We start from the raw sequence: 17310 nt of genomic DNA, 5'->3' as shown, positions 1-17310 counted from the left end.
GCAGAGCCTGGGCCGGGGCAGCGCGAAGGGGCGCGACGGCGGCTACGGCCCGCCCGGTGCCCACCTGGCGGCTCCTGGGAGCAGCAGCGCCCCGCGTCCCGCCAGCGCGAGCCCCGCACCGCCTGGCCGCGTCGCCGCCGCTGCCGGCGATGAGCCGCACCCGGGCGCAGCGCCGCCCGCCCGCGATGACGGCCGCTCGGGCCGGGGGCGAGGAGGCGGGGGCTCGGGGCTGGCGGCGCGGGGCCCCGGCGCTCCCCCACCCCGCCTCCCCGCCCCCGCCGCCTCCAGGGCCGCTCTGAGGCGCACCTGGGACCCGGGCCCCTCCGCCGCCAGTGCTTGCTGCGCGAACCCACTGCGCCGGGTTCAGGGGCCGTCCCCTCCATATCAGCGCGTTCGGTATCCGGGGGCGGCGGCCGGGCCCGCGCCCTCCGCCGCCCCCTAGACGGGTTCATGCCTTTCCCCTCACCCTGTCGCCCCACATCCCCATCCCGGCTCCCAGAGCCCGGGCACCCCGGAATCCGAGCAGGTGCTAGGCGCCTGGGAGCCTCGGGCCACCCGCCTGCGGTGAAAGGAGGCCAGTCCCTATTTGCAAATCCAGCTTAGTCTTGGCGAGGGCCACGCTGGGGGCGCTGGCCGTTTGACAGCGTAGAAAGTAGGTAGGGCGAACGTGGGGGGCCGTGGCCAAGGTATGGGTTCAAGGGTAGAAACTGGGTTCTCCCCCGGCCCAGGCACATTTCCTCATTGGATTTTTAAGCAAATCTCCTCCCCTCTGTGGTCCTCAGTTTCCTCATCTGTAAAGTGGGAATGATGACTGGACTTCCTTAAGGGTGGTCGTGCGGATGAACCGAAGTGGCGTTTGGCAAAGCACAGAGCGTCCAGTTGGGAGACCTGGGACAAGCTCTTTCTCCTCCTTGAGCTTCAGTTTGCTTGGCTGGAAATGGGAGTCGTCCTAATCCCACCCTGCGAATTTTCCGAAGTCTGGTGAGGACCCAAAGCCAGCCACAGAAGGCGCGGGAGCTCGGAGAACAGAGCCCAGGGACAGGAGAAATCCCTCTCCCCTCCCGTTCTGCGCTCTCACCTGGGCTGGGGGCAGGGCAAGAGAGAGTGCCCCGCAGCCCCGGGACAGAGGGGTCCTCGGGTCGAGCCGGGACGGGCTGAGCCATTGCTCTGGGCTGGGGGACGTCTACTCGGTCACTCTCATTTTTCAAATGAAAAAATTGAGACCCGAGAGAGGAAGGCGCCTGCTCGCATCCTGCTCCTGCCGCTGCCCCTCGGGGCGCCTAGGGTCCGAGAGAGTGTTGAGAACAGCAAAGCCAAAAAGCCGCGATCTTCGAGCCGGGAAATACCACAATTATGCATTCACATCGACGCAGAGACCGAAAGGCTCAAATCTGAAGGCTGAAGGCTCGGACCCTTGGGTGCGGTCAGCTTCGTCTGGGCCTCTACCCCGAGGCCTCTGGCTTTGGTTGGAGCTGGCGCCTTGGTCCTGCGAGCCGAGGCCCCGAGACCCCGCGCAGACCACGTCCCATCTCGCTCACTCAGCGGAATGAAGGGCAGAATCTGCGGCTGACTTGCGATGCAAGCCCGGCAGGTCACTTCGCTTCTCTGAGCCTCAGTTTCTCCATATATAAAATGGAAAAGATCGGCCCTACAGAAGGGGTTCTGTGGTTTCCGTGAAAGTTCATGAAACAATCTCGGTGAGGAGGGAGGAAAGAGAGTTATTGCAGGTGCCCCACCCCCACCCCCCCCACCCCAAGCCCCTGAGAAACAAGAGTATCTGCAGGAGCTGGAGGGCTGGCGCTACTGCCTCTGAACCGTCAGGGAAGGGCCCTCAGAAAGTGGAAAACAGGAGCAGCACCACCTCTGCAGCGCAGTGAAGGGGACTGAGGGGGAGGGCTGGGCTGAGGAACCCCCAGTCAGCTTCTCTAGGGTGGAGCCCACGGGGGTCTCCCGGACATTGTTGAGGAAGACCCAGGCAGTGTAAGCACAAGTCTGGGCTGGGGACCCAGGTGGGGTGGCGGCTGGGCTCTGAGCCCGTTCTCCCCTGCCCCCTCCACCTGGATCCCCTCTCCCAGAGGTTCCACTATCACTGGTTGGAAGCCCTTAGGTTGACCCTTCAGGCTTCATGGCACCCACCCCTCACAGCCCCAGGTTCCAGCTCAACATGTGGGGAATCACAGCCCCTCACCCACCTACCCAGGGAAGCAAACACAGACCTGGCCCAGCCACAGAACCAGGACTGACAGATGGATACTGGAGACAGATGCATGAATCTACACAGAGACTCAGAGACATCCATGGAGACAGCACAGACTCTCAGGGAGACCCAAAGACGGACCCAGGGACCACAGACATACTCACAGACTACAAGGCTTGGGCCAACACAGTCCTGTGGACACCCGGGCAACCATAGACAGCAGGACACTCACAGACCCCTGTAGGGCCTGTCCCCATAGGCCTAGCTCCTCCCATCAGCCACCCAGGAGAAAAGAGGCAGAAGCATGGTGGGAGGGCAGGTCTGGGGAGATCCCTGGCCCCTTCCCTGCCCAGAGTAGCGGGCACCAGTCACTCAGCAGAGCAGGCAGTGGCCGGCCCAGGCCGCAGGGAGGCACTGAGGAGGGAGGCTGGCCATTAGAGGCCTGGGCCCAGGCCCTCACTTACGGAGCGGAAGGCGAGCTCTCACGCTGGATGAGGGTGGACACTGGGCACCAGGGGTCCTAGCGGAAGCTCCAGCAGCCCAGGTGGGGCAGTGGCGACTGTGGGCACACGGGAGCTCCTTCACGCCACGGCTGGCGGCAGGCGGACAGTAGGCTGGCCCTGTCCGTCCGTCCTCCTCCTCCTCCCCGCCCTGGGTGGGGGGGCCACCGGAGGCCCAATTGGTCTCTGCCCCCACGTGACTCTGCAGGCCTCTCTCCTTCTTTGTTGGTGTTTCTCTTCATTTAGGTCTATTTTTTTTCTTCTCCTAAAAGAAAAAAAAAATACCCCTATCTATCTCGGGGCTGCGGATGGGGGCGGAGGCCAAGGCACTCAAGGAGGCCTTGGCCAGCTGGCTGTTCCAGGCTGCTGTGGCAGCCCAGAGGCAGGGACCCCACGTAGGCGGGTAGGCAGCCCCGCTTGTTAGCGACTGGGTGGGAGTGGGGCCTGATTTATGGGCAGCTCCCCCACCCAGCCTGCAGCCCGGCCTCTCTCCCTTTGAATGGCTACCTCCCTGGGGCCTGGCCCAGCGAGCGGGGTCCGGCCTGTCCCAGACATGGAGTGGAGTCAGGTCGGGCTGGCGTGGAGGCAGGGGCATGGATGACTTGACCAGGTGGCCCTGCAGCTTTGGCCTGGTCTTTTTACTCTTCCAGAAGGTGAAGGAAGGAAGAGGGGGACAGAAGGCAAGCAGGTGAGCTGAATAAACACCTCCCCATGTGTGCATACCACGTTGGCTTCTCTGAACATCACCATCCACTGAGGACTGCTGATGCAGCTGGGAAAGTTGAGGCTGGGCTTAGACTGCCTCCAGAGCCAGGTGGTTGGCTACAGTGGCCCCAGGGTAGGCCAAGTGGGTAGCTAGACCAGGAAATTTAGGGCAGGGCGGAGGGAAGGGGTTTTTTTCTAGGCCAGGCCTCCCCATGCAGCTGAGGGTGTCCCTATCCAATCTCCAGGCCTACACACGTCTTGGTCTCGGAGGGCCCAATTGCTCTGCTCTGCACCCCTCCCATGCATGACTCATTCTTTTGTGCATTCCTCCATTCATCTCACAGTCACTGAGGGCACACTAGGTGCCAGACACTGGTCCAGGCACTGGAGGAAAGGGAAGTAAAGGAAAGAAGTCTCTGCCCTCAGAGGATTTACCTCCCAGCCTCTTGTTCAAGGTGGTGGGGAGGGGCACAGGGGGACCATGGGAGAATCCACACACAACTCCCTTCATTTGAGGAAATAGGCAAATCACGTAGAACACCTCACTTATCTGGCTTGGGATGAGAGGGATTTTTCTGTATAACTAAAGCCAACTATATTTAAAACCTAATGTGTCTTCCTCATTGTGCCACTTAAAACATTTTTTCCCAGTTTTACCGAGAAATAATTAACATATGTCACTGTATAAGTTTAAGGCATATAGCATGATGATTTGATATACATATATTGTGAAATGATTAACACGATAGGTAAGACTTTTTTTATTGTGAAAATACACACAGGACAATACGTTTTCTGACAATCATAACTGACTGATTCTACTGATTCAATATATTCTAATTCTACCTATGACATAGTTTGCAACTTATTCCCCATTGTGCATGACCTCATAATTGTCTTTTTTACCCATAGAAGTTCTTACAGGATACACTTCTCTCACATATGACTGAACCTAACTAGTCTCCCCATTTTAATATAATGATTTTGTTTCTGGATTAATACCACTCATCCTCTGCATTTAAAAAAGAAGTATTCCAGCAAATACCCTATATCACCAATATATCATATACGTGTAACAAAACTGAACAACAAAAAATCATGGTCGTTTGCACCTCTTTTGATCGGATACTTTGTCAAGTTTTGGGGATGAAGTTAAAAATTTTTTTTAATTTTTACAAATCATGGATATATTGAGTCATTCTAAAACTACTTGACAAAGTATCCCATCAGAAGAGGTGCAAAGGTGATTTCCCCACCTTCTTAAATAGGACAAACAGGGTCTTTCAACATCACAGCACCATGGAAAGAACCAGCCTGGCTTTGCCAGTCTCCTCATAAGGCCTTGAGTCTGGAGAAGAACTGCTGAGGCGCTAGTGGCAGAGACTCTATATTAAATCCCAATTCTTCCATGTTCTAGCTGTGTGACCTGGGACCAGTCACTTTCTCTCCCTGGGTCTCACATCCTCTCCATATAATGAGGACAAAATGAGACAACTCAGTGGCTGCCTGACATGTTGTATGTGCTCAGTAAATGTTGGCAAAACACAAACCAACCAACCAAAGGACTGGTAGGTCTGTCCTTAGGGGCCCTCTCTGTGTTGAGTCTGAGATTGCAACATCATCCTGAACACTGTTTGCCCTTCTGTGATAGAATGACTCACCCCAGCCTGGGGAACCCTCAAGGAAAGGCTCAGGGCTGATTTATTTCTGAGTCCACAGCAGCCATCAAAGAGCCAGCATCAGCGAGTGTCTGTTGAATGACTGCTTGCCGCTGTATCCACATGCTGCCTGAGGGTGTAGAATTCTGCTGCCTGTTCTCCTGTCCTGCCGCCTTCTCTATATGCAGTCAACTGTTACTTTCCACCACTCGGGCTGGGTTTTCCTCACCCCAATCACCCTGGATGTTTACTGACATCCTCTTCCTCTGTGCTGCCCCCTCTGCCCTCACCCTTACTGGATGAGGCATGCTGGGAGTGCAAGGCCCTAACACTAAAGTGCTTCTTATTTGCTTCGTTCCCTATTAACCTTTCCACACCTGTGGTCAGTCACCTCTCTACCATCCTGGGAGGTAGGTAGTATTTTCCCCTCACCTTCCATGAACAGTATTTGAGAGATAAGGAAACTCAGGCTCAGAGAGATGAGGCATCTTCCCAAAGTCACAGAACAAGGGTGTGATGGAATCAGGATTCAAATCTAGGCAGTGGGAGTCCAGAACCTGGGCTTTCAGACACAGCATCCTCTCCACTCTGCTGGGGCCCCTGGGTGGCCTATTTGTCCTTTCCTTCCAGCTCCAGCCCAGGTGGTCCCAGGCCATGAGACCCACCCAGAGGGGAAGGAGAAGGGGTGTAGTCCTGAACCAGGCTCCCTCCTCCCTCCCTCCTCAGGCAAACAAAGCCCAGGATCTCCTTCTAAGTGGGGACTTTCCCAAAGTGCCAGTCCTATTTCCTGGAGGTGGAACAAGGAACAAACAAACCAGAGACCCAGAAACTGAAATGGAGAAGAGAAAGAACCATCACGCTGGGGTTGGGGTACAGTGTAGAAAGAAAGACAGAAAAAGAGAGAAGCCATGGAAAGAATGAGGCAGAAAATGAGAAAAGGGAGACCCATTGACAGCGTAACAGATGCAGAGATGGCCAGAGACAGAGACAGAGAGACAGAGAAGAGAGGAATGGGGGGGTTGAGAAGGAATGAGACAAGAAATGGGAGAGAGAGAGAGAGAGAGAGAGAGAGGAGGGAGGGAGAGAGAGAGAGAGAGAGAGAGAGAGAGAGAGAGAGAGATTGGCTGAAGCAGAGAATGAGAGGGGCAGGGGCCCTGAGCTGGAAAGAGAGAGAGTGTGGACGTGAAGACCCCTTGCAGGGCAGTGGAGGGGGTGGGGCTGCTGGCAGCAGCAGAGGCAGTTTCCGCTGCACCCCTTATCAGCCTGCTGCCAGATGTTCAGATCCGATGCCAATGTCAGAGAAGTCCATAGTGCCGGGTCAAGGCCGTGGCCGGCGGGAGCCTCAGCTGCAGTGTGGGGAGGGGGGCCGGGGGACGGCAAAAGACCTGCTTGCTCTTCTCCCTCTGCCTCATGGCTCTCGGGGCTGGACCACCTGGTGAGGGTGGGAGAGACCAGGTGCCTCTGGGGGCTACTTTTCTAGCCTGAGAGCAAGGACTTGTGGAGGCAGAGTGGGGCTCCTGGCAACACGTGGAAATGTAAGCACATGGACATGTGCACATAGGCTCACACATGTGCACGAGTGTGCAAAGCCACATGGGGACAAATCACAGTCCTGCTGAGCTGCTCCATGACAGGGCCCCTGTGCTGGAGGCCTGCTCTGCATGGTCGGCTTAGAGACCACCCCTGCCCCCAGCTGCCTCACCTGAGCCAGGGCTGCAGCCAGAGCTGGAGAAGTAAGACTCTGTGGCTGGTGGTGTTCCCAGGGCGCCCCGCTCTTCTATGAATGGCAATCTGCATGCCCTCAAGGGCTAGGCTGAGGGTCCTGAGACCTTCCAGACTGTGAGGCCTGGTGGAGACCCTCAGGAGGAGATGCAGGAGATGGGTGTCTGGCAGGGCTGGGGCTCCAGCCTTGGGCCCGGGCCTCTCCGCCACGCTCCTGGAGCATGCAGCCGCAGCTGGGGCCCCCTTCCTGGGGTAGTTTATCTTACAGTGCACACGCTTGGCCCTCAAGGGGTGACCCAGCCTTGCTCCCCACATTCCACTTCAGCCATGCAGCCGGTGGGCCCCCACAGCCCTGAGACAGAGCCTGTACTAGGAGGTGGTCAGGAGCAACCACTCAGAGACACCCCACTGCCCTCTTGGCCCCAGCCCTTTGCAGCTGTCTCTCTCTGCTTTTGTCTCCGCCACAGTCAATGTGTCTATCAGTTTTTGCCCCTTTCTCTGGGAATGTCCCAGTTTGTCTCTCCCTAAGGTCCTTGAGTGGGACCAAGTCTGGGGATACCTCTGCTCTTCTTTCTGGCTCAGAGTGGCCAGCCTCAATGGGAATGTATAGGAGAAATCAGGCTGTGGGGGAGGATCCTGGGCAAGTGAAGGCCTTAGACTTGTAATGGGTGAACCGGGACAGCCCAAGCAGCAGAAGTCCAGACCCCCTCCCACCCACCTGCTAAGAGACAGCCCAGATAATGGACACTGATCAGGGCCTGGAGCTGGTGGGTCTCCCCATGTATTAGCTAAGACTGCGGGGGTGGGGGTGTAAGAGGAGGAAGCTGGGGCTGGAGGTCTCGGCCTGAGAGCCTCCTTCCTGTTTGTAGGGAAGTGACTGCCTCAGAAAGCTGCTCAGGGGAGAGGAGGGAGGCCGTGGTGACTTCCGGGAAGCTGGCCAAGGGCCCGAGGCCACCCTCCCTGTGCCCACATGGGGCCCGTCGGCCCTGGCTTAAAATAGTGCAGTTCCTCCACTGCTGCTGCCAGAGGCCAGCCCAGAACTCAAAGGACTGCTGCTCCTGCTCCCAGCAGAGGCCTAGAGCAAAGGGGATTCACCCACCTACCTAACCCTCCCCAGACTGAGGCTGGAGGCTGTGTCTTGACAGTGTGTGTATGGGGGGGTGGGTGCAGGGGGAGCTGCAGGGAAAGCAGGGCTTCAGAAACCCTGGATTCAGGTCTCGATCCAAGACTGACCAGCTGTGAGACTTTGAGCTGGTCCATCTTGTCTCCTTGAGCCTCAGTTTCCACTTACATAAAATAGGGTGAGTGTCTGACTTTCAACCTAAATGAGGCCACATATGTAGACCCCTCAGAACCTTGCTAAGCATAGAGTAGACACAAAAAATGGGAGTTCCCTTTGCCTCTCTTCCTGGCTGTGCCTCAAAGTCCTCAGCCTGAGGAAGGGCCTCCTTGAAGCTTTCCTTAGTTCCTACACTGCTCCTAGGACTAGGTGTTGAATACGGAAGGTCTGTGGAGAGGGAGCTTGCAGGGAGGGCAAGGATGGGGCTGTGGTCTCCATGGTGAGACTTGTTGCCAAGGGAACAAGACTCCAAGAGCCCTGGGTCTGACAGTTGGGCACTTTTGCCACAGGATCTGAGAGAGGCTGATTACCACTGTGGACCTAAAACCTGGGTGGGCAGCCAGGCCAAGTCAGAGAGGGGGCTTCTGGCTTTTCTGGGTTTCTGCTATTGGAGTATGAGGCGTTGCAGCTCCCCTCACACAGCTTCCTTTTATTGGATTGACTTCATTGAGCCCCTACTTTGAACCAGCTATAGTGAATCCTCCTCAAACCTCCAAGATACAAGCACCGTCAACTCCATTTATCTGACAGGGACAGTGAGGATGAGAGAGGTATCTATCTTGGCCAAGGCCACATATGACTGGAAAAGGAAAGAGGTGGAATTAGAACTCAGGCGGTGAGAGCCCTGGTTGATGTGTATGCTGTCACACAATCTGCCTGAGGAAAATGATCCCCGAGAGAGAGCTCCATGTAGCCACGTCCAACCTCATCCTAACACCCTCCCCTGCCCACCATTTCTGGGGGTTTCTGGCTTCAGATTCTGACAACCCAGAGCTGCCAGCATGCCCTGTTTCCTCCTCAGTTAAACAGAGATGATCTTACCTCAGAGGGTTTGCTTAAGAATAAGGGTCTCTGCAGATCCTAGTAGAAGGCACTCAATCAGTGCTGGTTTTTATTCATTCCTGAGGTTACATACAAGTTATGTAACCTTAGGCACATTACTTACCCTTTCTGGGCCTTTGTTTTCTTATCTGTAAAATGGGATCATTATAGCATCAACTTCATAGGATTGAGGAATCAGTAATCAAATGCACATAAAATGCTTATTAGCACAGCACTTAGCCTTGCTCTATATATGTTAATTACTTTATTATTCTTTACTTCCAGGTTATTGCCTGGCACTCAAAGAAACCAAAAGTTCAGCATTAGTTAAGTAGCAATTTATAAATTTAGAGCAGTGTCCTAAATTTTATTCCATGGAACACTGTCCCAACAGAATTTTAACAGGAGGAAAGAATGGTCCATGGTCAAATACCTTTGGTAGACCCTGAGCTAAACAAAATTAAAGTTTTCTTTAGGTAGGACTTCTCAAAGCCTTTAATATGCCAGCGAAGGTTGGGAACCAATAAGAGGAAGGTAAAGTGAGTGCAGTATTTCCCAGATTTTCGGCAGTAGAACTCCTACTTCTCTTCCCATGAAGACACCTGTGGGTTCTCTACCTTCTGATAAACCACAATTTGGTGTCTGTAGCATTCTACATATACTTGGGACAGCACTGCTTTTCACATCAATTTGGGTCTATTCATTCACCTCTTATAGAAATTAATCCTTTATTAGTTTAATAGAGTTTTGTTTTGTTAATAGCAAAAAGTTCAACCAAAGGCCATTCCTGAGCTTTGTTACAAACTCCAGACATTCATATTCAGCACTATTTGAGTTGCTAAGGCCCAGAAGGGAGGAAGCCTGTTGTAACTTTGGTATCAGATAGACCCGGATTCAAAAGCCAATTCTGTCACTTACTCATGTGTCATTTTAGGCAAATGGTTTAACTTCCTCGAGCCTCAATTTGCTTATGAGTAAAGCGGGGCTGAGACCTATACCTTGCAAAATTGTTATGAGGATTACAGGAGCCAAGGCATGTAAAACACCAATCCTAGAGCCTGGCACTCACTACGAGGCTTTTAGCAAATATGTTCCTTGCACCTCTGTGTCTTATCTGTTCCCTCTTGTGGGGCAAAAAAGAATCTACTAATTAGTTCTGCAGCATTCCCTTTATTCTAAAACCATCTCTTTCAAACCTCAAGGGCTCTCTGGTCCCTTGTGCTGGAGGAGGCTGAGGTATGGGAAGGCAGCTGGGCTTCCCCTCATTTCACACATGGGATTTAACAGAACTTGATCAGACTCCTCAGCCTTTATCTTCCCAAACTGAGCTTTCATCTTTCCTGTCTGTCTTCAAATGACCCTCAACCCAAACTCTGCCACTTCTCTGATCGTAGGAACAGCAGGATTACAGGACAGTTGGGCAGATCTAGGTTCAAGTCAGAACTCTGCCACTTCCTGTGTGACTGGGCACATCCCTTGACCTCTCAGAGCTTCCATTTTCTCAGCTCTAGAAAACCTCATCCATTTTCTGGAAAAACAGGTATTAACTGATTGGACCATAGTGACATACAGGCAGGCCACCCACCAGCACACTGCTGTCACTGAGATTTAGCTCTTTCCTGAGATTTAGCAGATGGTTTTCCTTCCTCTAACTCCTGAATGTGGCATTCAAGGCTCCAAGTGCTTCTCCAGCCTCAACTCTTGCAAAAACCTCCCATCTGCCACCATTCCTGCCATGGCAGAACCCTGTTATGTCTGAATATTCCATATGTTTCTGATTCACAGCTGGGCCTTCAAACATGTTGTTGACCCCTCTGACTTGGTCTATCCTCCTCTTTCTGTTTGGTGACTTTCTTCAAGGCTTACCTTCAACACTCATCTGTGAAGCTCCTCCTGAGTCCCATGACCTCTCCTCTCAGAGACTCCATTTTCTCAGCTCTAGAAAACCTCATCTATTTTCTGGAAAGGCAGGCATTAATTGGTTGGACCACAGTGACATAAACGTCCATACACATCCCCATATACATCCTTAATTCCAATCCTGATCCCACTGTACTTCAAAGGTCTGAGTTTGCCTCTCCTGCTAGACTCAGTTCCTCTAGTTGTGCCACTTTCTGGCTGGTTAGTCCCTTACCCTCATTTAACCTTAGTTTCTTCATTTACAAAATAGAGGTAATAATTCTTGAAGTTCAAGGAGGTTCAGGTTTGTGAAAAGTCCCAACACACTGCCTGGCACACAGAGCAGGCACTTCAGTCAGTATTGGCTCACTGATTCAAACAGTTCTGAGAGATATCTCTCTGCCAGACTCTCTCAGCAATAGGAAGTGGGCGAGTGTCAGCTACAAGCAGAAGCAATTGGTCTGAAGGCACACCTAGCACCTAAGGACACCCCATCGTCCCTCCTCGGAACCCCACACACACTTCACAAACAGATGCCATGTGCAGAAGGATTCACATTTATTGGTTCAAATACAGTACCTAACATTTGCTAAACATGCATTTCACACTAATTGGTCACATTTCCACAGGTAGTCAATTCACAGAAAAGGGCCCAGCCCTTGCCAGACGGCAGGGTGGGAGGTAGCAGAGGGCCTGGGGAGCAGAGCCCGCCAACTATCACTTGGTCATGCAGGATTGATGGAGCCTGGTTGGTGGGCAGCCCTTGGCCGGCCCTTTGGGGACAAGGGCTCAGAGACATCCTGTTTACTCGACTCCTATACAGGACTGTGGGTAGAGGTGGGCCTCGGGGAGGTAGCCCAGGGCTAGGCTCACGGATGCACGTGCCACCAGAGCTCCTGAAGGTGGGGTCACGGGAGGTGGTGCTCCCTGTGCCTTGGGTCATAGGAAGGAAATGGAAGCCTCTTCAAGGGGGTGGCTAGTCCCTGGCTGGGCAGGTGGGAAGGACTCCCCAGACATGGCCCAGACATTACAACACAGCCACAAGCCCCTATCGCAGGCCTGGGATGGCAACATAGACAAAAACACCAACACCCCAGGGCAGGCGGGGTTTCTTTACTAACAGAAACATGTAAACAGAGCAGGAGCTACAGTATTCTTTTCCCACAAGATTCCTCAGAGAGGAATAGACCAGGATGTCACTCAAGAGGTAGTTTTTTTTTTTTTTCTTTTTCATGGAAATTTGAGTCAACAACATTATCACTTATTATAAGACATTTCAGAGAAAGAAAACAATGGTCACCAAAGGGCAAAAATGATCCTTTGGCTGGCAGGGCTGGCTCTCGGATTTGGAAGACTAGCCTCCACCATTAAGACAACTTTTTTCTTGGGCTCGAAGCAAGCTCTGGCCTGATTCACAGATTCCATTTGAGCCTGCAACTGATTCCTGAGCAGGCTGTGGCCCATTGAGGGCCACAGGCCCAGAGAAGGGAGGCCAGATGGGGACTGGATTAGGCAGAGGGACCAGGCATCTTGTGAGCCAGTAGAGGCAGGGTCACTGTGGCTCATGTTGCAGGACAGCCAGAATTCTTCAAGTCTCAAGGGAGCCCAGCTCTGGCCAAAGAGGAAGCCCCAGCATCTTTTCTGGGGGCCCTGCCTCTGAGGAAACAGTCCAGGTCTGGCTCCCAAGCCCAGAAAAGAAGCTGTTGCTTGTGGTAGCCAGGAGAGGGGTTTCTGGGGACCCTGTAATTAAATACACATCCCTGAGCTGTGGTCCTAGAAACCCTTGCCTCAAGGCTAACCAGTTTCCAGCACCTGGTGGAATGATTGCCGTTTCTTATCCTGAGACACAGATAAAACATCATTTCACAGACACTGGACATAGATGCTTCAAGCTGAGGGAAAAGGGAGGAATAATCAACTGCAAAGGCAGAGGGGAGTGCAGGGAGACTCTCATGGATCAAGTTGGGGAAAGTAAGAGTGGTGGGATTTTTGTTTAGTTTTTTTTTTTAATTTTTTTTTTTTTACTTTAAAAAAATCAAAGAAAAATTTAAAGTTTAATAAAAGGGCTGGTCTAAAAGACTGGATTTCTTAAAACAATTGCAAAATTTAAAAAAGCAACAAGGAAAAAAAGACATAGACCAGGGGCCCAGAGCTAAAGACTTGGAACCACTGCTCAACTTCCTGCCCTGCTGGGAGGCCAGAGTCCCTTTACTTTGGCCAACCTTGGACATGGCCTAGATGTTGCCCATACTGGGTTTGTCTGTCTCCGTCTGTCCCATTCCCCAGTAAATTGAGAACAAACAAAGGTAGGATATAGGCAGCAGAGCAAGGCAGCTAGCTCAGAGAGCCCAGGGCTTTAAGGACCTGGTGACACACTGGCCACGGCAGGACTCTCTTCCCTGACAAGGGGTGGCAGGTGAGAGGCACGGTGCTGTGGAGAGGGTGACTGTCATGATGCCATGGAGATCCCTCAGTTCCCTCTATCCCTCCTCCTCTGGATCTGGGGAACAGGACAGAGGTTCTTGCCTGCTGCTTTCTGTCCCTGGAGGTTTGCCCACCTCACTTACGGATCAGGCCTGGCTGGGGGGCTGGGTATCCTCTGAGCCAGATGGAGTGCTTTGAGACAGGTTCTGGGGAGTTTCTCCAGACTGAGGGTAAGGCCACCAAGCCTTGTGAAAGACTCCAAAAGTCTACAAAGTAGCCATAGAGCATGAGTTGTAGGTGAAATTGCAAGATTCCAAACTTCTGTCTTGGGTCAAGAAAACATTCAAAGGGAAAGGATGGGAATAGCTTGTACGTTTCAACGCAGTGCAATGAGGTGGGATTCTCCTTTACCACACAGCCTTCAGGGTCATATTTTTATGGTGGAAAAGTTCTCACTCAAAGTGAGTGCTGCTGGTGGCAGGGGATCAGAGAGAGGACAGAAGGGAAGGGAATTACAGACAACATGCACAACTTTTTTCTTTTCCACTAGCAAAAAGGCTACCTGTTAACCAAACATCATGGGAAGAAAGGCAAAAAATAAACACATCAAACCTCCCCCTCCAACCTTTCTCTGTGTCCTTCAAACTGAATTCACAAATACATCTAGTGGCTGACCTAATGTCTCCACACTGCTAGCTACACTCCTACCTTCCTCTCATAATACCTGAGTTTGCGACGCAACACAGTCACTTTACCCTGTTTAAAAAAAGCCCACGTCATAAAAGGACTGGGTGCAGAAGACATTAAAGGTGGTCCACAGGTCAGGCTCCGGCTTGGAACACAAGGCCACTTGGCTCAGAGATTCTGCAGGGCTCTCAGCAATGAATGGGCTCTTTGTTCTTGTGGAATCTGCTGCAAACATTTGTAAAAATGGATTTGTACAATGGCAACTTGCAGAACCTTTCCCCCATTCCACAAATTAACAACTTGCTCTGTTTAATGCTGCATTATTAAAGAGACATGTTGCTGCCTCATGGAGAGCAGTTCCCTCTGATACCCAACCCAACCAGTAAAATGCTTAATTTAAGAGAAAAGCAATTTCAAAAAATAATAATAATTTGGCTGATGGAGGTCTAGCAAAGAAAGATGCAGCACGTAAGAGCCATCCTGGAGAAGGGGTCTCTGATATGTGTATCCTCCCCTACCTTGAGGAAAGCGGCTCGGAGTCTGACCTGTAGCCAGAGTGTGATCTAGTTGGTTAAATAAAAGAGCAGAAAAGCAAAACTATTGTGAATTTAGAAATAAACAAATACACACACACAAATCTTCCCATTGACATGTGAAAAACATTCTGGTTGGCGCTTTTCCTGAGGACCACGTCTCTTCTTTTTTTTTTTTCCTTTCTCAGAGCAAATGGGGAAACGGCATTGGGAAGTAATGCTCTGAGTTTTAGATCCATCAAGGGATAAAGTCATCACTCTGCTGGTACCCGTAACATTTTACCGGAAAGAAAAAATTACAATCTGACATGGACTACCCGATATGCACACAATGTGGTGGCCCTCTGAGTAAGTGTGCTAGGCTGAGCTGGGAAGAGAGCAAACAGCCTTTGACTAAACAGGCAAAAGGAGGTCCTGTAGGCCCCTCAAGCCTAGCCAGGGATGTACCCAGCTAACTGGCCTGTCTGCTGCATTGGCTGTGGGAGGTATGTGGGTTTAGGCAGGGACAACTGCTGTAGTAAGGCAGAGGAGGGAAAAGCACCAGAAAGAGTTCCATGACAGACCTTGTGTGACTGCTGGTCAAAGTCAAGAGGGTAAGGAACATTTCCCAGGACTAGGTGGGGCAGGTAGTGAAAGAACAAGGGGTCCAGGCCATACCTGCAGAGGGGGCAGCCAGGCCTTTAGGAACATGAGGTAGTTTAAGGCCCCCCTTCCCTTCCAGGAGCTTTGGACTCCAGCCCTCCAGACCTTGGTCAGCCAGGCCACTGATAACTCTAAGGGGCAGCTGGGCCACTCTGGGTCTTGGGCTTACTATTCTGAAGAAACCTGGTTTCATTTTGGGACAGATTAGGAGAGCATGGAGTAGAATGTAGGGACAAAAATTCTGGTCAGCAGATGGGTGAATGATCCTTCCAGCTGTTTGGAAAAGAGACTGCAGTTTCAGATTCAGATCTGGAGGTGGAATGGGATGGGGTGGGGAGAGAAACAGGGAACTCCAAAAGAGGAGTGTTTATGCTATTAGCAGTCTGGCCTTTGTCCCACTACTCTCTGAAGGTGAAAGGAGAGTAAATCAGTAGTGGGCATCAGGATTCTGGACATGACATTCTGAACTCACCTGTTTTTTTCAAAGGGCCAATAGGAAGTCAAGTTTATAAGGGAGAGGCAATGAGTCCAAGGAAAGTAAGGAAACTAGGTAGCTGTGAGCCCCAAGGGAGATGGTAGGCAAATCCCAAGGATTAGCTTACCGCTAGGGCTTTGCCTAGGTGAAAAGTTGACAGTGGCAGAAATTAGTAGTGGTCGTATGGATGGTGGGGAGGGGAGGCCCCACAGTGTGGTGTGAGAGAAGAAACCTTCTCCCTGAGGACTCGTCCGGAGGGAGGACACCTAACTTAGATGTGGTCACTGTGCCCAACTCTCAGCTTTCATGCTTTCCAAAGAAAAGAGACAGCTAAATCCTCATCTCTTGTCCTGTTCCCGATGTCTCACCCACTTTGCTTAGTAAACCTCCTAATGCCACTTTCCCTTTTATGGTGTGCTCTCTTACCTGGTAATTCTGTAGCTAGAAAAAGGCAGTTTGCTCTCTGACAGACAAACGTATGAATCTGCTGAGAACATGTGGAAAAAGTAGGGTTGGTCACACCCCTCCCTTTCCACTGAGGTAGTCATCTTTGTCAATATTATGGAAATAGTCATCTCAGCCCCATCCCACCCTCTCCCTCAAAATACAAAAGAACTATCTCTAAACAATGACAACACTGTAACATTAAACATCTTCACATTCTGTAAACTGCAAGGAAATGCATCGGCTGCATTCACACAAAAGCATGTGCATCATGTTGAAGGCCATACATTCAACTCTGTCGTGAAATAAATATATAGAAAAATGAGGTTAAAAAAACAAGACAAACAAACAAAAACTCTTTTGCTATGGAGGCAACTGGCAAGGCTGCTCCACAGCCTCCATCTTGGTCTCTCTGGCTCTTTCTTCCGGAGCCTGTCCTGCCCACCCCAGGCCTTGCCACTGGCCTGAGGAGGGGTGCTGGGGACAGGTCACTCCTTGCCCACACTTGTCTTGCAGGAATGCAGCACCACCTTAAAGAGGAGGGGCAGCTGCTCCAAGGGTACATTCACCATCTTTCCTGGGAAAAGGCAGAAAAAGAAGAGTTAGCCGTGGCCACTAGAAGAAGGGCGTGTTTGCCTCCTCTTGGGCTGGTGAAAGAACACTGCCTTTTCTAGCGACTGGGGCGAGGAAGGTGCCACGAGTATTACAAAGGTAAAACAGACTGGGCTAACATCCCATTACCCAGACCTATTTTGGTGCCTTAGGGAGTCCAGTAATGGTGCAAGTTCTAACTGTTGCTACTATCCAAAGAATACTGAACTCTATGCTAGGTGTTTAAATACATTATCTCATTTAACTCTCACAGTATTTCTGTATGACAGATTTTACTTTTTATCCCCATTTTACAGATGAGGAATCTGAAACTGAAAAGTATTCCTAGATGTCCTCTTAGAGCGAAAATAACATGAGAAACTTACATCCTATTTCATTTCCTAGTAGATTCTTTAATTAGCATTCTATAAAATACGGCTCTTCAGAATAGTATAATGGGTTAATAAAATGTAGCAAGGAAAAAGGAGATGGGGTTTACAGGGGCAAATAAATTGAGAAATTCAGGGTTAAAACAGGTTTTTCTTTATTGGAGGACTTCTAAGAGCACTCAGTATGCTAATATACTTTGTAAATATGAGGCTATAGTTCTCCTCCCTGAGAGAACCCTACAGTCACCTGGCAATTTTTTTTTTTTAAATACTGATGACCAGG

General features: G+C 51.3%; 1 protein-coding gene across 5 annotated transcripts in view; it reads right to left on the bottom strand.

Moving 5' to 3' along the window:
- Positions 1 to 16535: 16535 nt before the first annotated feature.
- NR6A1 (nuclear receptor subfamily 6 group A member 1) overlaps positions 16536 to 17310 on the bottom strand; it is a gene marked incomplete at both ends in the record, with an annotated part of 203555 nt that continues 202780 nt past the window's right edge. For all 5 annotated transcript variants that reach the window (XM_079705923.1, XM_079705924.1, XM_079705925.1 and 2 more), the window contains one exon: positions 16536 to 16624. In XM_079705923.1, the coding sequence (XP_079562049.1) occupies positions 16536 to 16624 (89 nt within the window). The remainder of the gene's footprint in view (positions 16625 to 17310) is intronic.

Source organism: Hyperoodon ampullatus (genome assembly GCF_949752795.1).
Source record: "Hyperoodon ampullatus genome assembly, chromosome: 6".
Taxonomy (NCBI): Eukaryota; Metazoa; Chordata; class Mammalia; order Artiodactyla; family Ziphiidae; genus Hyperoodon; species Hyperoodon ampullatus.
Note: the sequence above shows the minus strand (reverse complement) of the source record. Positions and strands in the feature narration are given on the sequence as shown.